General features: G+C 36.1%; 1 protein-coding gene across 11 annotated transcripts in view; it reads left to right on the forward strand.

Annotated features, from left to right (window-relative positions):
• The window catches only part of Ythdf3 (YTH N(6)-methyladenosine RNA binding protein 3), a 35,552-nt gene extending 21,910 nt beyond the window's left edge, over positions 1 to 13,642 (forward strand). For all 11 annotated transcript variants that reach the window (XM_013009318.1, XM_013009316.1, XM_013009319.1 and 8 more), the window contains one exon: positions 10,570 to 13,642. In XM_013009318.1, the coding sequence (XP_012864772.1) occupies positions 10,570 to 10,593 (24 nt within the window). In that variant the 3' untranslated portion in view covers positions 10,594 to 13,642. The remainder of the gene's footprint in view (positions 1 to 10,569) is intronic.
• The last annotated feature ends 4,968 nt before the right edge of the window (positions 13,643 to 18,610 follow it).

The raw sequence follows: 18,610 nt of genomic DNA on the forward strand, positions 1-18,610 counted from the left end.
GCTGAAGAATCGAACCCAGGGCCTCAGGCATGCAAGGCAAGCGCTCTACCACTGAGCCACCTTTCCAGCCCCGAACAGTTCCACTTTCTTCTGGTGGCTACTGATCTTGACTTAGGAGTGTGTGTGTGTATACGTGTACATGTGTACTTGAACTCAGCTTGAATACTGTCCCTGAGATTTTTTGTTCAAGGGTAGTACTCTACCACTTGAGCCTACAACTCCACTTCTGGAGTTTAAGTGGTTAATTGGATTCCTGCTCAGGCTGGCAATCCTCAGATCTCAGCCAGAGTAGCTAGAATTACAGGCATGAGCAAACTGGTGCCTGTCTTTATTGTTTCTGATTACTTTTTCCTTTAGAGAGATCCTAGACTATTTTTCTTTTTGTCACATATTCCTCTTTTTATATTTATATTGCCTCACATTTGAAATTTTTTTCTGACCCAAACTTTCAAATCAAGTAGATTTAGTACAGAAACGTTTTTTAATTGACTCACAAATTGTTTATTCTTTTGTTCCTAATTCTCAAAAACATATGGTTTTATGTTCTTTTTACATAGGATCCTTATTTTAAATTATATTCTGCCTTCTAAATGATTCTGTTTCCTCTTTCATCAAGCATTTTATTCAAATATATGAAAATTATATGTTGAAGGAAGAACTACACAAATACTGTCAAGGCTTTTTTCCTGCAGTTTCAAACATCACTGAACTCTTTACTCTGAGATAGAGGGCATAATGTTTTAATCTTTAGATGAGCAGACAGGATACATCAGATATTTCCTCCATAGAAGGCTTGACTGCAGAAATAATGTGAAGGACTCCGTTTGTCAAAATAGGAGGGGAGGGGGGTTCAGTCAGTTACAACAAATTCCTAGCCATGTCAAGATGACATTTTAAATGCCCTTGGCTAAGCCAAGTGTCATTGACCCACATCTATAATCGGAGCTACTCAAGAGGCTGATCTGAGGATCATGGTTCAAAACCAGCCTGGGCACAAAAAGCCAGAGTGGAGCAGTGCCTAAAGTAGTAGAGCACCAGCCTTGAGTGAAAAAGCTAGGGCCCTCATGTGCGCTTGCACACACACACACAGTTCATGTCCCAGGGCCCACTCCGCCCCTTCCACAAAAAAGTCCCAACCTGTTACCATAAATGAGCTCAAATTTTTAAAGAAAAAGCCAGGTGTTATGGCACATACGTATAATCACAACATCTTGGAAAAAGGCGGCAAGTCTATAAATGCAAGGCTAGACTAAGGTACATAGTAAGTTCAAGGCAGCCTAAACTAAACAGAAAGAGCCTGTCTCAAAAAAAAAAAAAGAAGCAAAATTGGGGTAGGGTAGAATGCTCAGTGGTAGAATGCTTGCCTAATACATGCGTAGATTCAAATCCACACTGTAAAAAAAAATAAGGAAAATAAAACATAAACATGCAAGAGAAATAAAAGGAAGTTATAGTAACCAGAAATAGTTGATGTATCTAGATTGGTGGGGTTATAAATAAAATGTGGTGTTTTTGTGCTCATGATGAAATTTGTTTTTCCTAATGTTCAGTAAGGCCTAATACGATTTTACTGGCCACATTTGTTCCCTCTTTCATTAAATACTTAAGTATATTCTAGGCTTGTTTTTCTACTGGGTCATTTGTCTTATTCTACGCACGCGTGCGCGCGCATGTATGTGTGTGTTGTGAGAGAGAGAGAGAGAGAGAGAGAGTGAGAGTGTTACAGGGCTCAAATTCAGACCTTTGTGCATCTAGGCTGGCACTCTCATCCTGGGGGTTAATCTTAGCCCCTTTTCTTTAAATAGACTTAGAGGATTTCTCTATATATTTTTAGTTTGTTTTTGTTTGGTCCTAGGGCTTGAACTCAGGATCCTGGGTACTATCCCTGAGCTGCTTTTGCTCAAGGCTAGTTCTCTACTACTTGAGCCACAAAGCACCACTTCTAGCTTTTTCTGTTTATGTGGTACTGAGGAATTGATCTCAGGGCTTTATGCATGCTAGGTAAGCACTTTACCACTAAACCACATTCCCAGTCCCTGATTTTAGTATTTTGGATGCATTGTGTTCAAATGAATTCTTCATGTCTTTTCAGAAAAGGTAACCTTTTAAGTTTTCCTTGAAAGCATTCCTTGAAAATTTATTCAAAGTTATGAATCTTTTTTTTTTTTTAATAATAAGCATGGTTTGTATCTTGGTTTGTGTAACTTAAAGAGTCTCTGGGACTGAGAAACTCAGTGATCCTAGTTACTTAGGAGGTTGAGATTTGAGGATTGCAATTCCAGGCTACCTGAGGTAGAAAAGTCCTTGAGACTTTTTTTGTGTGGGGTAGTATGACAGCTTGAGGGGAAAAAAAAACAACTAGAACAGTGTGCTCAGGCCCTGAGTTAAAGCTAGTACTGACACCAGAAAAAGAGGTCTAGGTGAATTTTTGAGATGTGTATAGGATTTCATGGTAAAATCAAGGAAGTCATTTAAATGATAGACCATTGTGTTACGTTCAAATAATTTAAGTATTTAAAATTTAGAGATTACTAAGAATATTACTGTTTTCAAGGAACTAAGGTTTTATAATAGTTGGTTATTTTAAAAGTTTTAAGCTAGGCACCGGTCATGCTACTCAGGAGATCTTGCCAGCTGGGGCAAGAAAGTCAGTGAGACTTTAATTCTCAGTTAATTACCAGAAAACTGGCAGTGGAGGTGTGGCTCAAAGTGGTGGTAGAGCACTAGCTTTGAGCAAAATTGCTCAGGGACAGTGCCCAGGCCCAGAGTCATGACCAACAAAAAAAGTTGAAGGCAGGGAAATTTTTCTAAAGTCTTTGAAATTAGATTTCCTGTCCCCTTGTTCCATTTTTTTTTTTTTTTGGGTCCGGTCGTGGGGCCTGAACTCTGGGCCTGGGCGCTGTCCCTCAGCTCTTCAGCTCAAGGCTAGCGCCCTACCACTTGAGCCACAGCGCCACTTCCGGCTTTTTTCTTATGTGGTGCTGAGGAATCGAACCCAGGGCCTCAGGCATGCAAGGCAAGCGCTCTACCACTGAGCCACCTTCCCAGTCCAAAACATAGTTAACATGATATTAATAGTTTTTCTTAGCATATAGTTATCATTTATTAGATGCTGAGTTAATCTCTTGATTGTAGAAACAAACTATAAGATGTTAGCTACAGGTTCCTAATGACAGTGCTGTTTTCATTTCTGAATTAAATTGACTTTACTATCTCTTGGCAGAAAACTTTAAATTTATTTTAAAATGTTTCAACTCAATATATTTTACTTTCTGTTAATAAAATGACAGATTTTGTTTTTAGCCACCAACGAACAATTCTACCTGTGAAAGGTGTAGAGTCCAAAATCTGACATCTAAAATAGAATTGCGTATGGACTATTGATTGGCTTTAATAGCCTTTGTTACCAGGTCTTTTTTGTTGTTGTTGTTGGTTGTGGGCCCTGAACTCTGGGCCTGGGCACTGTCCCTCAGCTCTTCAGCTCAAGGCGAGCACTCTACCACTTGAGCCACAGAGCCACTTCTGGCCTTTTCTGCTTATGTAGTGCTGAGGAATTGAAACCAGGGCCTCATGCATGCAAGGCAAGCATCTACCACCCAGCTACCTTCCCAGCCCTCCTTTTTGTTTTTGAAAGTTCTACTAGCATATACCTTGTATTCAAGTCAACCATATATTTGGATCTCAGGTGTTTTTTTTTTTTAATGTGTTTTTACATTCGTTAGATAAATGGTAAGCATTACCAATAGCCAACAAAGATAAATATCCATACTTTGTAGAATCCAGTCTGCTTGGGTAGATTAATGTATATTTTCTGTATGTTTATTTCTGTATATTGCTGTATATTTAATGTATATTTTAGGTTTTATTGCAATTTACTAAATTTATTTCCAAGTATTTTAAACATTTTATGCCTTTATAAATAGAATTATTTATTTTGTTGGTCACAGGGCTTGAACTCTGGCCCTGGGCGCTGTACCTCAGCTCAGGCAAGTGCTCTACCACTTGAGCCACAGTGCCACTTCTGTTTTTCTGGTGGTTTATTATTGTCTCAAGGATGTTCCTGCCTGGGCTGGCTTTGAACCACAATCCTCAGATCTCGGCCTCCTGCTAGCTAGCTGACTAGCGTGAGCCTGGCTTAGAATTACATTAAAAAAAATTTTTTTTTCTTCAATTTTGTCTTTAAAATAGCATTACTTAGAGCTGGGCGCTGGTGGTTCATTCCTGTGATTCTAGTACTCAGGAGGTTGAGGATTGTGGTTCACATCCAGCCAGGGCAGAAAAGTCCATGAGACTGTTATCTCTGATTAACTACTAGAAAACTGGAAGTGGAGCTGTGGCTCAAAGTGGTAGAACACTAGCCTTGAGCAAAAAAACTCAGGGATAGTGCCCAGGATGAGTTCAAGCCCCTTGACCAACAAAAACCAAAATACCAAAGCACATTACTTAAATAGGAAATAAAAACTTTCAAAACCGAATTATGCATACGTGATCAAACATATACGCACATATATACATATATTTAATTTTTTGTTACATTTGAGAGCTGCATGCAAGTCATATATTTCTTTAAGATTTTTAATAACTTTCAGATAATTCAGATTTATAAAAGTTTTGTAGTATGATAAAGCAGACTATTCACTTTCCCAGAATACTAACATATACATAGTTATAGTATAATATATGTATCTAAACTAAGAAGTTAATGCTGGTGCAGTAGTTTTTAGTTAAATCATGGGCTTTTCTCAGATTTTCCATCTTCCCAGTATTGTCATTTTCTGGGTGAAGAAACAATCTGGCTATCTGCCTATCCTTTAGTTATCTTCTCCTGTCTCTGTACTCCTTCATCTCACCTTATTCTTTTTTTTTTTGTTGTTGTTTTTTCTCATTATATCTTTGAACAGTATGTAATGAAATGTCCCTTGATTTCAGTTTGCTTTGTGGTTTTCTTTTCACCCCTTCTTACTTAGGGTATGGAGTTTGTTGGGAAAGAATACTCATTAAATGTAATATCTTGTTGTTGATACTTAAGTTACTGTGTGCTACGTTTCTATGCATACCTTCTTGGTATACTCTTATTTTTAGAGTTAGTCATTGTGGCTCACATGTAGCAATTCAAAACTCAAGCCCCATCTCCTGTAGGACTTGCCAAAGAATTAATAGTTTTTTCTTGTCACTTCATTTTTTTTTTTTTTTAAGTAACCCCCTTTGGCCTTGAACTTGGGATGCTGCTGCTTCAACCTCCTAGAGTGATAGAACTTCAGGCTTGCTTCAATATGCCTGGTTGCTTCTATTTGTTGTTTTACTTCCTTCTGGAATACTCAGTTTATCTTGGGTTTGTCCAGTAGTTCTTTCACATTTTGTGATTTCTAACTCTTTTCTTCTCTGAGATCCTCTTTGGTTTTAATATTCTGCCTCCACAAATAGAGAAGTCATTATTTGCTTCTTGAATCACACACACAGAGTTTTTAAACTTGAAAATCATGTTTCTATGCTACAAAAGGTGTTTTTTAATGTGTGTTTTATGTGTGTTGTGGGTGCACTGTTTGTTCTCAAGTATTTGCTCTGCTGATTTTCCTTTTGTCTAGATTCACTCCTCACTCCTTCCCCCCTCCCCTCAGCAAATCTCTTATCCTTATTCTGTTCTTAGGGCTTCCTTCCATTTTCTTTCTGGATACTATGGCTTCTAGATACATAGTTACTTTTTCCCTTGTGGCTCATTTGTGTGATTGGGTTTATTGAAATACTGCTAATGGTGATAAACCTGAAGATTATTAAAAGGAAAATAACTCACTTGCTTCTGATGTCAAAAGCTGCAGGTACCTCTTAGGATATTATGGAAAGTTACTGTTTTCTAGTTCTTCCTTCATCTGAAGGATGGGCAGCCTTAGCTCATCAATGTAAAAAATAAGTGTTTTTGGGGGCACCAGTGGCTCACACCTGTAATCCTAGCTACTCAGGAAACTGAGATCACAGTTCATAGCCAGACTGGGCAGTAAAATCTGTGAGACTTAACAACCAGAAAACCAGAAGTGTCACTGTGGCTCAAGTGTTTGCCTTGAGCTGAAGAGCTGAGGGATAGTGCCCAGGCTGAGTTCAAGCCCCACTACTGACCAAAAAACGTTTTACAGTGCACTTATTCTTGAATTCATCATTGTAGGTCAAATTCTGGTATTAGCCTTGTTACGTTTTTTGGTCTTCAGTGTATCTAGGTTGGAGAAGAAAACTTATGCTATCCAGTTTTTTTCTTCAAAGAATTGCCATCCCTCAAATCTTAGAATCCGTGGGTGGAGACACAGTAGGATTAAAATGGGAAAGGGTTAAAGGTAAGGTGAGAGAAAAGGGATTCTATTGTAAATAATTTTAATTCATTGTGCTGGTACTGAGGCTTGAACTGATGGCTTACTGTCCCCTTTTTGTTCAAGACTAACACTCTTATCACTTGATGAGCAACAGTTCCACTTTTGGATTTTTGTTGGTTAATTTTCTTCCCAGGTTGGTTTAAACCACAATCTTTAATCTTGGAGCCTCTTGAGTAGCTAGGATCATAGATGTGTGCCACTAGTGCCCAGTGTGAATTTTTTGAAAGAACTAGTCATTAAAAGTAAAAAGTGAATTCTGTGCTTCACTTTGGATAGTTTCATAATTTTTACCCTAAAGAACCGATCTTAATGTCTTTCTGAACTATCATTAGGGGCTTACTCCTCCAGGGAGGAAAAATTCTCTTACTTCTCAGTAGCACATCAATATATGTAATTATGATGTAAACTGTGTGATGTATTCCTTATTTTTATAACAAAAATAGTATCATTAATAGCTAACCACTTCTTAGTCTCAGATGACTACTGATCTATAGCTGATAGTCCATAAATGCTTTTTTGTATTGGAATAACTTATATAATGTTAATATAAGGCACAGTCTCATTTCTTGGAAGTACAAATCTGGGGTTTCTTTTGTTATTTTGGAAGAAATGGACCATAGATTTCTGTTGATAGACTTTTCATTTATGACTTCTAAATTTATGTTCCCATCCTGGACTTTTTTTCCCCCTATCTCTAGCCTCATCTTTTTGCTTCATAAATATTCACATTTTGTGTAACTCCTGTTTGTTTACCCTTAAGTTTCTCCATCTTCTTGAGAGTAGGGCACCACTCATCCTTTCCTATCCCAGTGTTGTTGCTCTTGCTTTCTACATTTATCCAAAGTCCAAACAATTTTCATTATTTTTGACTATAAAGTTGTCCATTTTGCTTGAGCTTGTAGATTTATTGGCATTTTAGTATTAATCATATTTTTATTTCCATGATGTTATTATACTTCATTTATTTTTTGTTTTGTTTTGAGACAGAGCCTGTTGTATAATTCAGGCTGATTTGAAATTCACATTTAGCTTTATTTCTTAAATTGGTCTTTCATTTTTATAGTTATGTTTTTTAGTATTGTTCTATAATTTTATAGTTAGTCTCCCTTCCCTCTGCTAACTTTTAACTTTTGTTCTCTTTGAGTCTGTATCTCTCTTGTGTCTCTTGTCATTTGTGTCTTCTTAGGGAACTTATGCTAATCATGTTTTGAATGTTGAATTAGATAATGACCTAGTGCCATTTCCTCTTAGTACTACATACATAAATTTTGAATTGTTTTTGGAGGGACTATTCTTAACTTTTTAATTAACATATTCATAGGAAAGTTTTCTAATTTCCATAATGATATTTTGGAGGTATTTAAAAGTGCTTAATCCCCAAGTACTAAGATATATTAAGGGTGTTGTGCTTGCAAGGTGTGTGTAATATCTTTAGGACCATTACTCAGACCCTTTTATTTTTTCTTTTTTAAATTTAATGTTAGATATTTCTAGCTTTTTTCTGGACTAACTTTGAACTGTAGTCCTTATATCTCTGCCTCTAGGAAGGTGTTTTTTGAAATTTCAAATATGATTAAATTTTTTCTTGCCTGTTCTAAATTTTGTGTTAAAATGTGGTCTGACTAAAGTGGATTCTTTGGCATTTCTGAATACATGGCCTACCATGTATTCACTTTTTTTTGTTGTATGCTCTGTGTGTGGGTTAAACATGTAGTTTTCTACGTTCTTTGTAGTTAACTTTTTTACTTACTGTTTGCTTTACTAAATAGTTAATAAGCTAAGAGAAATGATAAATTTTTCCTTCTATCAACTTATTTATTAGTATACATTGGTTATACACAGTCCGTTTCCTTGTGATATTTCCCTACCAGCACATATTTTATCCTGATCTTCATCTTCCTCTTTTTACCCTTCCTTATTTCTACTTCCTGTTTTTCTCAAATCACTCCAAGAACTTCACTGATAAATTTTTCTTTTCTTTTTTTTTTTATTGATACATTTTTCTTCACCTTCTTTCACTAGCCCTCTTCCCTCATATTGGTGCTCACTCTTTCCAACAGAGGCTGCCCTACTTTCCTGTTACTTATTTCATGTTTTTAATAGTGGCACCATGGGTTTCACTATTTCTAATGTGAATATATTACATTTTGTTCAGAATAACCCTCTCTATAGCTTCTCATTTCTCAGCCATCCCAATTCCTTATTGAACGGCAGCTTTTATAGAGATTTTTCTGGCAGTTTTCAGTATAATTGAAGTTGTACTTGATTTGATTTGTGCTTGTCTCCATTAATTTTAACTTTTTGTGTGCTTGTGTTTAGATTTTTTTTTTATCAATCCATGTATAAGAAGATTAGATAAAATTCTGATTGGAGGACCTGGCATGGCAGCTTATGCCTATAATTTTACCTGCTTGAGAAGTAGATGCAGTAGAATCAATTGAAATGTCAAGTCTTTCCCAGGCAAAAAGTTAGATGATATTTAAAGCCAGGTCCAGGCCCAGTGGCTTCAACCTGTAATCATGAAGAAATAAAATGGTAGAGTCTTACTTACATGTTAAGTAAGTTCAAAGTGCTGATACGGTACCAGTAGTTAAGTTCACCCGTGAAATCGTTAGAAATGCAGATTCACAGTTTTCACATTAGACAAGTAGTTGGGGACCAATTATCAATGTTTAGACAAGTAGTCTAGGTGATTTTGAAGCTTGTTAACATTTGAGGACCACAGAGTTTCATATTAAACAGTATGTTGCAGATTACTTAATGTGTTTCATTGGTAGTTAAGTATACTAGTCATTGTCAGAAATCATATTTGAGGGCTGGGAATGTGACTTAGTGGTAGAGTGGTTGCCTGGCATGCATGAAGACCTGGGTTCGATTTCTCAGTATCACATAAACAGAAAGAGCCAGATGTGGCACTGTGGCTTAAGTGGTAGAGTGCTAGCCTTGAGCAAAAGAAGCTCAGCGATAGTGCCCATGCCCTGAGTTCAAGCCTCAGGTCTGGAGAAACAAAACGAAACAAAACAAACATTTGATTAGTAATACAATTTGAATTCAAGGTCTGGGCATTGTCCCTGAACTTTCTTATTCAAGGGTACTAGTCTACCACTTCACTTGATCCACTGCTCTACTTCCAGCTTTTATGGTGACTAATTGGAGATAAGAGTCTCTCAGACTTCCCTGCCTTTGAACCACCATCCTCAGATTTCAGCCTCTTGAGTTGCTAGGATTACAGAAATGAGCCACTGGAACCCAGTGGAAACACTGGTTTTAAGTTTTGTGGAGTGGTGATTTTGTTTGAATGGCTTATGTTTGTCTACTTAACAAGGAGTTTTACTTATATAATAGACCTCATCTATAATTCATCTTAGTAAAACTATTACTGGTTTGTATTATTTATCTTTAGTTTTACAAAAGGCTTTCATTTGAATATGTCAGTTGTGAGAACAATGCATCTTGGTCATCAATGTCACCCAACTTTCCCACCCTTTTTTTTTTTTTGGTGGGTTGTTTCATCATTCTCCCTGAGGCTCCAGAGCAGCCAGGAAACTATCATATTTCCTTTAGGTTTTCATCATGTCCTCTGTTTCCATGTGAAACTATCATAAATTTCCTTTAGGTTTTCATCATGTCCTGTGTTTCCATGTGAAAGGTTTTTTAGTATGCTGAATATGAAAATAAGAAAAGGAAAAAATTACAATTGTAAGTTTTAATAAATATCAAATCTTATTTTAATGCATCTGTTTACTTTCATTTGCTTCCACCTTATCCAAATAGCTTTCAAATTACTATAATTCACCATAAAAAATTCATTGGAAGGACTGAAAAAACATTGCTATAGTATCCTCACCTTAAATCCTGTGGGACAGATAAGTAGGGTTATGGAGTGGCATTAAACTCTCCTGAGATAGTGTTTGTGATTTCTTTGTGGGTTTTTTGTTTGTTTGTTTGGGTTTGTTTGTTTGTTTGTTTGTTGTGGTACTGAGGTTTGTATTCAGATCATTGTATTCCCTTACTAGCACCTGACTTTTTTATTTAAAATGTGTAATGTGGAAGTATGTTGTGATTGTCCAACTATGATATATAGAAATAATAGTAACTGATTATTTAAATTAGTATTTGAAGAACTTTGAAGAGATGATTTACATGATATGTGTATGTAATTTAAAATTTTAACAATATTTATTACATTTTTTCTATATTTTTCTTTCAGGAGAGAAATAGAAACAAACAATAATCGTATGGAGATGTCCTATTAAAATTACAACACTAATGATGTAGACTCTGGAAATGCCTAATAAGTCAAAGAAGACGTTATTAAAGCTTTTTTTTCTGCTTAAGGTGACATCTTTGAACACTTTAACACAAATTGACTCTTCTTGTAATGGTTTTCATCAGCGCATCTGCCCTTATATACTCTCACCAAACACACTTGAGAACTGTAACTTTGTCAAGCACTTTCTGTCCTGAAGCTTTTACCAGTATCTGCTGTCTTTTGTAATTATGCATCCTAGCTTAAGGCACAGAAGACTGAATGAATGCAAGGATTCATTAACTCTGAATTTGTTAAATACTAACAGTTAACCATTAGAAGTGGTTCAATGATGTAAGAGTCACACTGCTTCAAACTTTCTTTGTTGTAGTTTTTAAATTGTCAATTTTTAGCTATATGACAGATTAAAAGCAAAATAATCATGCCATATTTAGTCCTGAAGTTGAAGTCTAAATGTTTATGTGGAAAATTATTGTAGTAAACTTTTAATATGGCAAAGCAACCTTAAGCTCTATTTTAGCCAAATGAAACATAATCTGAAATTATATTAGAATGTTTCCCTGTCTTCAAACTGTTTGGTGTAACAGAATATTGATATGCAGCTTGGTGGATTGCACCAAATAATGCACATTCTTCTTCCCTCCTTTCCCTAATTATATGTACCCTGAGAAATGTGCATTTGTCTGAGCAATTATTTTGTTTGCTACCACTTAATGAATCTCAAAATTTTGAGTACATGTACCTCAGTCTAATCAGACTTTTTATGACCTTTATAACTACATTTAAAACCCTTAATTCCTATTTCTGGGTGTTTGCGAGCCTGATTGCTATCATGAAGTAAAAATTTATTACTCTAGGTATTCACTAGCTAAATAAACATAGTTCTTGTTTAGCAAGCATATACAGCTCCTCACCTTTTTTCTCCAGCTTTTGCAGTGTCCTGGCATCTTTAAAATACTTTGAAAATATGGCCTTGATCCATGAATTAAATCAGTATCTAAGTGAATGTGTTGATGTTTTATTGATCAGATCTATATAAATGGGAATACAGCATATATCTGGGTATTCTTGTAGTTATCTTTATAACATCTTGTTTTTTTCATTAATTACATATCAACGTTAATTTTGTATCTTGAAACAAATTGATTTTGTATAATTGAATGTTATGCGTCTGTATTAACTGATTTGATGGCATAAGGTTATAAAAATAATGTCCCTTCCCTATATACTGTTCCAAAAAAGGAGAAAGCTATGTAGATTGAATGATAGTTAAGGATGAAAATAGCAATACAGTAGATTTGAACACCTTGCATTACTCCTTTTATGTTTACATCATGTTTAGAAATGTTTTCATTTGCTATGGTCTCTGATTACTTAAACTCAAAAACCTAGTGACAGATATTTGAGGCTTTCATTTATGTAATTTTTGTACAATATTTTCTTAAAATGTACAAATACTGTACTATTTCACTAGACTACAGTATTTGTAGATAACTGTAGCTACTTCACAGTTATTTGGTAGTCCCAGTATAGTTCTATCAATGTTTACTGAAGGGAACATCAAAACGTTATTGATAAAAATAAAGACTTTCTTCAAGGAAAATTGCACCTATTTTACCTATTTGAGACTAAGCCATGAAATCTTGTAACATGTCTCTTAGCTATTTATAATGAAAATCGGCATTTGGGTATAGTCACCAGAGCAATGTTCTATATCCCTAAGATTGTATAGATAGGACATATCGAAGATGACTGTTGTCATTCTGGAAGGTCCTATTAGAGAAAACTGTAAAAGGGTGACCTTGTAGGAAGGAGCTAAGTCCTCTCCCTGAGGTTCTCTTTTTCTTGGTGCTTTATTAGCAACTCTGGATATTTTTATAAAACTAGTTACATTACAAATGGATTCAAACTTGTTTAATTTACATTAGGTTTCTATGTAAGAAATGTCATGGAAACACCGAAGCAGGCTGACTGCAGTAGACTCAGACCTGTCCAATGTAGTTGAGAGTCTATGCATGGTGAGGAGTACATCCCAGTGCCTTTAACCTGGATTTCTGATCTTAAGTGGAATGGGTGCAGCATTCCTGTGGAAAAAACAAGACCTTTTCAGCTGATAAATTTGTGGTTTTTCCATTTTAAGTTTTCCCCAAAGCACCAACCTTCTTTTCCTTCTTGGTCTTTCATTGTATTACAAGATAATTTTTTCTCTAAATGAAATTATTACAAGTTGTCTCCAGAGCACAACTAGTGGAAAGTTGTTTAACTGTGGGGACCAAAAGGGAGAGAGCCTGGGCTCTACAGGAGGAGATACAGAGTTAAATGTTTGAGTAATCATGACTTAAGACATTAGCCCCATAAATTTCTTGCGTTTTTCGATTTCTGATTTGAATGGTTATTTTAAAGCTACCTTGTGGGTATTTCATTTTGAAAGGCATTATAGTTTGTATATTTTAACAGTAAGGGGGGGGGAAGTGTAACCAAAATTAGTATTCTTTCTCTATACTCATTGGTACTTGAATATTCCTTTTAAAAAATTACAAAAAACACCCAGTCTTTTTCGTACTTAATTCCTCATTTTAATGTCAGTGATCTTTTTAATTCAGAAGCTGTGTTATTTCTGAGTACCATGCATGGGGGTTAAGATGATACTAAACAGTTTTCAATTAAAAAAGAATCAGTTTAAGGCATTTAATCACTTCAAGTGCATTCTGCATCCTTCGGGGAAAAATAAGTTTGAGAGATTTAAGAGAATTGTGTTTTCATTAAGTTTTGCATATCTTTGTTATGCCATGTAAATTCCCTTTTTCATATAATTAAAAGAAGGTTATGATGGAATGATTAATTCATATACATCCACTTGTAGCAGTTACATGAGAATTTGAATTTTGTCGTGTTTGGGTTTGTTCATTCCTGTGAATGATGGTACAGTTAGGTGAGATTTTCTGTTATGGTACCCAAACTCACCATTGGTCCTCTTTAATCTTTGAGGGTTTCAATAAAAATTGTTCACTCATATCTGTGTTCTGTTTTATCTATATAAACAAGTATTGTCTGCTAAAAGAATGACATTGCCACTATATTATGGATTTTCTGGTTGCCATACTTACTAAATATAAATAGGCTAAAAATAATTATAGTTGGTCTTAAAGTAGGGGAGTTAAAGAGAGGGACATCAGTTTAATACTAAACTTAAGAGCAAAAAGAAGACCTATTTATATTTTTATGTGGTAGAAGGAAGTGGAATCTGTTGTCCAGTAACCATAACTTCCCACTCGGTCTCAAGGAATGTTTTCTAACAGTTTGTACCCTTTTGAATTAAAAAGAGTTTATGTCAACAGGACCATGATGATTTGGGATGGTGCATTGATCTTTGCTTAACTTTAAAGCATTTGTTGACATGGGAAAACTAAACATAACAACTTCTGTGCTGGCAAAGCCGGTCAGATGCACACAACACTACTGGCTGAGACCAGGATATGGTCTTAAAAGACACTTGCGTTGAATATGCTTAGAGTTGAAGAAAGTTATTCATTTGGGATCTGGAACTTACATTGCTTTGAAATACTCCATTTATTAGATGTACTCTAGAAGTTTTTGTATTCTATTTTTTAATTTAACTTAATTTTATTGTAAAGGTGATGCACAGAGGGGTTACAGTTACATAAGATAAAGAGTACATTTCTTGTCAAACATTGTTGCCCCATCCTTCATTTTTTTCTTTCACTTTCCCTCACCCCAGCTTTTGTATTCTTGAAGTCAGAAGGTTTACTGAACACAATTGAAATTATTTGTGCTTTCTAATTATACTACTTGCCAGTGCATAATCTTGATTGTCTATTCTTTCATTTTTCCTGGTGTATTAGTGATAAACAGAACTGTTCTCCATATCACCTGTATATGATACTGGTAGGTTAATTAGTTTGTAATAGTTCACCAAGTTCAGAGTTCATCTGGTTTAAGTTTAGTTATGTAGCATTTGGTACTAAACATTTTAGTACCATATAAATGAAAAAATGGTTTACTACAGTGAAAAAAGTGAAAATGGGTGTGTTCTCCATTCCTTCTTGCCATCCCACTTACTCTCAATAGGACACATTTAAATTGTTGAAATATCATTTAAGAACACTGAGTTTCTGTGATACTCATTAGACAGTTCTGAAAATGAACTACACAACTTGTAGGAGGAAGAAATTGGAGATAGTGAAGAGGTGACACCAAAAAGAAATGTACTCATACCTGATTTATGAAGTGGTAACTCCTCTGTATCCCACCTTTTCTTTTTTTTTTCAAAAGCTGCATTTTTTACGAATTAAAAAAATTATTTGTGCAAGGAGTGGTTTCATTGTATTTAAATACAAGCCTGTGAAGTAAGAACATTGCTGAAGTGGTTTGCACTGTACCACTTAATCTATCTCTGGCATTTTGATAATAATCATTGATTTGGAGAGACAATCTTAAACAGACTTACTATTCTGTCAATGCTCATCTTCCAGGCAAGTCTCAGCCTCCTGGGTAGCCAGAATTAGTGCTTAGCCACTGGCATCTGGCAACTGTACATTTCTTGTTTTTTGTTTGTTCTTGTTGGTTGTGGGGCTTGAACTTGGCCTGGGTGCGGTCCCTGAGCGCTTCAGCACAAGGTGAACGTTTTATCACTTGGGCCACAGCACCACTTCTAGTTTTCTGGTGGCTAATTGGAGGAAAGGGTCTCTCAGACTTTCCTGCCTCGCCTGGCTTTGAACTGTGATCCTCGGATCTCGGTCTCCTGAGTAGCTAGGATTACAAGCATGAGCTACCCGCCCCTGGCTGCACCTGTACATTCCTAAGAGATACATCTGTAACCAGAATGAAATTACTCTCTAATGGAAAATCTTAGAGATGGGTAATTTCTACCCATTATATTGATTGACATTGATAGATTGACATTAAACAAATCATTTCCCTTGTAAGTATCATTACTAACAACATTTGTTTTATTCAAAGTAAATAAGTTGAATATGAAAGTCAAGTTTTTTTAACCTACATTTTATTTTTTACTTGTTATCGTCTTTAGAAATCAGCTTTTAAAAGCTTTTCAGAAAAACTGGATTGTCAAAGAGGTTGTGTTGCCCTGCACCCAGCTCCCTCTAATCTTAATACCTTGCAAATCAACCCATATTGATATCAGTAACTAAAATGTATACATTCTGATTTTTCTAAGTTTTTACCTATTTCATTTCTGATCCAGGATCTCATCCAGGGTACTATGTTATTTTTAATTGTCTTCAATTTTTATTTTTTGCCAGTCCTGGGGCTTGAACTCAGGGCCTGGGCACTGTCCCTGAGCTTCTTTGCTCAAGGCTAGCACTCTACCACTTGAGCCACAGCACTACTTCTGGCTTTTTTTGTGTATTTGGTACTGAGGAATGGAGCCCAGGGCTTCTTGCACGCTAGGCAAACAATATACCACTAAGCCACATTCCCAGCATTTCAATTTTTTATTTTTATTTTTTGATCGGTCATGGGGCCTGAAGTCTGGGCCTGGGTGCTATCCCTGTCCCTATGCTCTTCAGCTCAAGGCTAGCACTCTACCACTTGAGCCACAGTGCCACTTCTGGCTTTTTCTGCTTTTGTGGTGCTTGGAAATCGAATGTAGGGCCTCATGCATACAAGGCAAACACTCTACTACTGAGCCACCTTCCCAGCCCTTTAATTTGTTTTTATTGTAATGGTTTCTTTGACTTGTTTCTAATGATCATACAAAAGTAGGTCTGATACTTCATAGAATGTTATTTCAAGTGGATTATGAATTTGGGGGAGGAAGACCACATGGGTAAAGATTTTCCCATCATGTTCAAATGTATGTACTAACAACAATAATAGCTGTTGTTAACCTTGATCACTTGGCTGAGATAGTGTTTGTCAGCTTTCCCCACTGTAAAATTTTATTTTTTGTTTTTGTCAACTTTGCATTGAGAAACCCCTAGATTAGTAAAGCACATCTCTGGTTGAGTCTGAAGGCATTTCCAGAGAAGATTTAGTACTAAGGGGAAGGTATAGCCTGCATGTCAATGATATCACCCAATAGATTGGGGGTCCAGATGGGGAAAAGGAAGAAGCCTAGTAGGGGCGTTGTTTGCTTCCTGACTGTTACATGAGCTACTCTGTCCTGCCTAGCCTTCCTTTCATCATCAACTGAAATCCTGAACTAAAATTTTTTTTCAGATATCTGATTCACACTTTAGAGCTGGTTCTCTGGTCTCAGCTTTCTGAATGTACATTTGGCAAATTACTTTTTTTTTATATTGTACTTCTTGGAAGAAAGCCACCTACATTTGGTTGTAGAATTCTGTCATCCTTGTATCTTTGAAGGGAAATACCAGAATGTTGTTACTTTAGCAGACATACCAATAGATTTCCTGTTCCGTCTAAAAACTTCCCCTCATTTCCCCCACTTCTGGTAACAGAATAGTGGAAATGCAGAGGAAATAGAGAGCTCATATCTCCTTTTTGGATTACTCCTAGTTGTGTCTTAACAGGAAATAATAAAGTGATTGAAGATGTAGTAATAGCTAAAATTTAGAGAAAAGCCTTATGACCTAAATGTTACAGGTAGGAGTGTTACAGGCAGGTACTGATAAGGGGAGAAAAGCCTGAGGAAGAAATGGTATTTTTAATAGCATGGGTACCTGTTTTTGTTTTTTGTTTTTTTTTCCAGAGCTGAGGACTGAACTCAGGGCCTTGCGCTCGCCAGGCAGACTCTATTCCACTGAGCTAAACCCCTAGCCCTGTACCTGTTCTTTTAATGTAATTCATAAGCACACTTGGCACAGTGTACACATTCATAGGTTACAGAGACTACATTATGCAATGATTAGATTGTAATTGGCATATCAGAAATAACCATTTTGTGTTGGAGCATTCTAAATCCCTACTTGTTATTTTGTAATATTCAGTTGTCCACTTAACGGTTCATTTAAACTTGTTGCTGTTCAACTGCATCCTTGTACACAATTACCATCGTGTCTAATCCTTTAGTCCCTCTGTTTGTACACTTGGGTAGCTATTCTTATATTCTATATTATTTGCGATCAATTCTGTAGCACCCACGTAGAATTGAGACTAGACAATGTTTTTATTTCTGTTCCTCACTAAATTAATGAAAGTCTTGGAACACTTCTGTGGTTAGTGTGTAATATAATAGCCAAGAGCATGGACTTTGGAGGTTGGTAGAAGGTTCACTACTTAAAATAAGCTTTGAGCCTAGATTTGCTGATGGATTAAGAAAGTAAGAAGAAGAATAATAATAGAACTTATTTCAGAATGATTTAAGTGAAGTAATATCACTTGCTTAGGCGTAGTTGTTACCTACCTTCCTTTTTTTGTGGAGAATTTAGGACCCTTTGATTGCCATTGAAGATTTTGTTTCTGTTTTTAGTCAGTTGTAGAGCAGCCTGAGTGTTCGTTGTCCCTGAGCTTTTTTGCTCCAGGGTAGCACTCTACCACTTTGAGCTCTACTTGCAGTTTTCTTGTGGTTATTTGTCTATCAGTCTTGTGGGCTTTCCTGCCTGGGCTGGCTTCAAACCGTCATCTTCAGCTCTCAGCCTCCTGAATTGCTAGGATTACATGGGTAAGCCATGCACACCAGCTGTTGAAGATTTATTTTGGGGGTGGGGGGAGTGGCAGGGTGATTGTTATTCTTTATGTGCTTCTTAGAAGCTGTAATTAAGTCGACTTAGCATTTCATAAGTGATTTGTTGATAATGTTTTTTAATTTTTTGTTATCTTAAGTAGCTGTACAAAGAAGTTCCCGTTCTACAAAACAGCATTTGTCACCCATGTTGATAAAGGTTTTGAGAGCATTCACAGCCTGAATGAAGTTTTGTTAAAATATCTTTTGTTGAACTTTCTCAATATATATCTGTGTGTGTGTGTGTGTGTGTATTTTTTTTTTTTTTTTGTCGGTTGTGGAGCTTGAACTCTGGGCCTGGGCACTGTCCCTTAG

The sequence above is a fragment of the Dipodomys ordii genome, unplaced genomic scaffold (genome assembly GCF_000151885.1).
Source record: "Dipodomys ordii isolate 6190 unplaced genomic scaffold, Dord_2.0 Scaffold9, whole genome shotgun sequence".
NCBI classification, from domain to species: Eukaryota; Metazoa; Chordata; class Mammalia; order Rodentia; family Heteromyidae; genus Dipodomys; species Dipodomys ordii.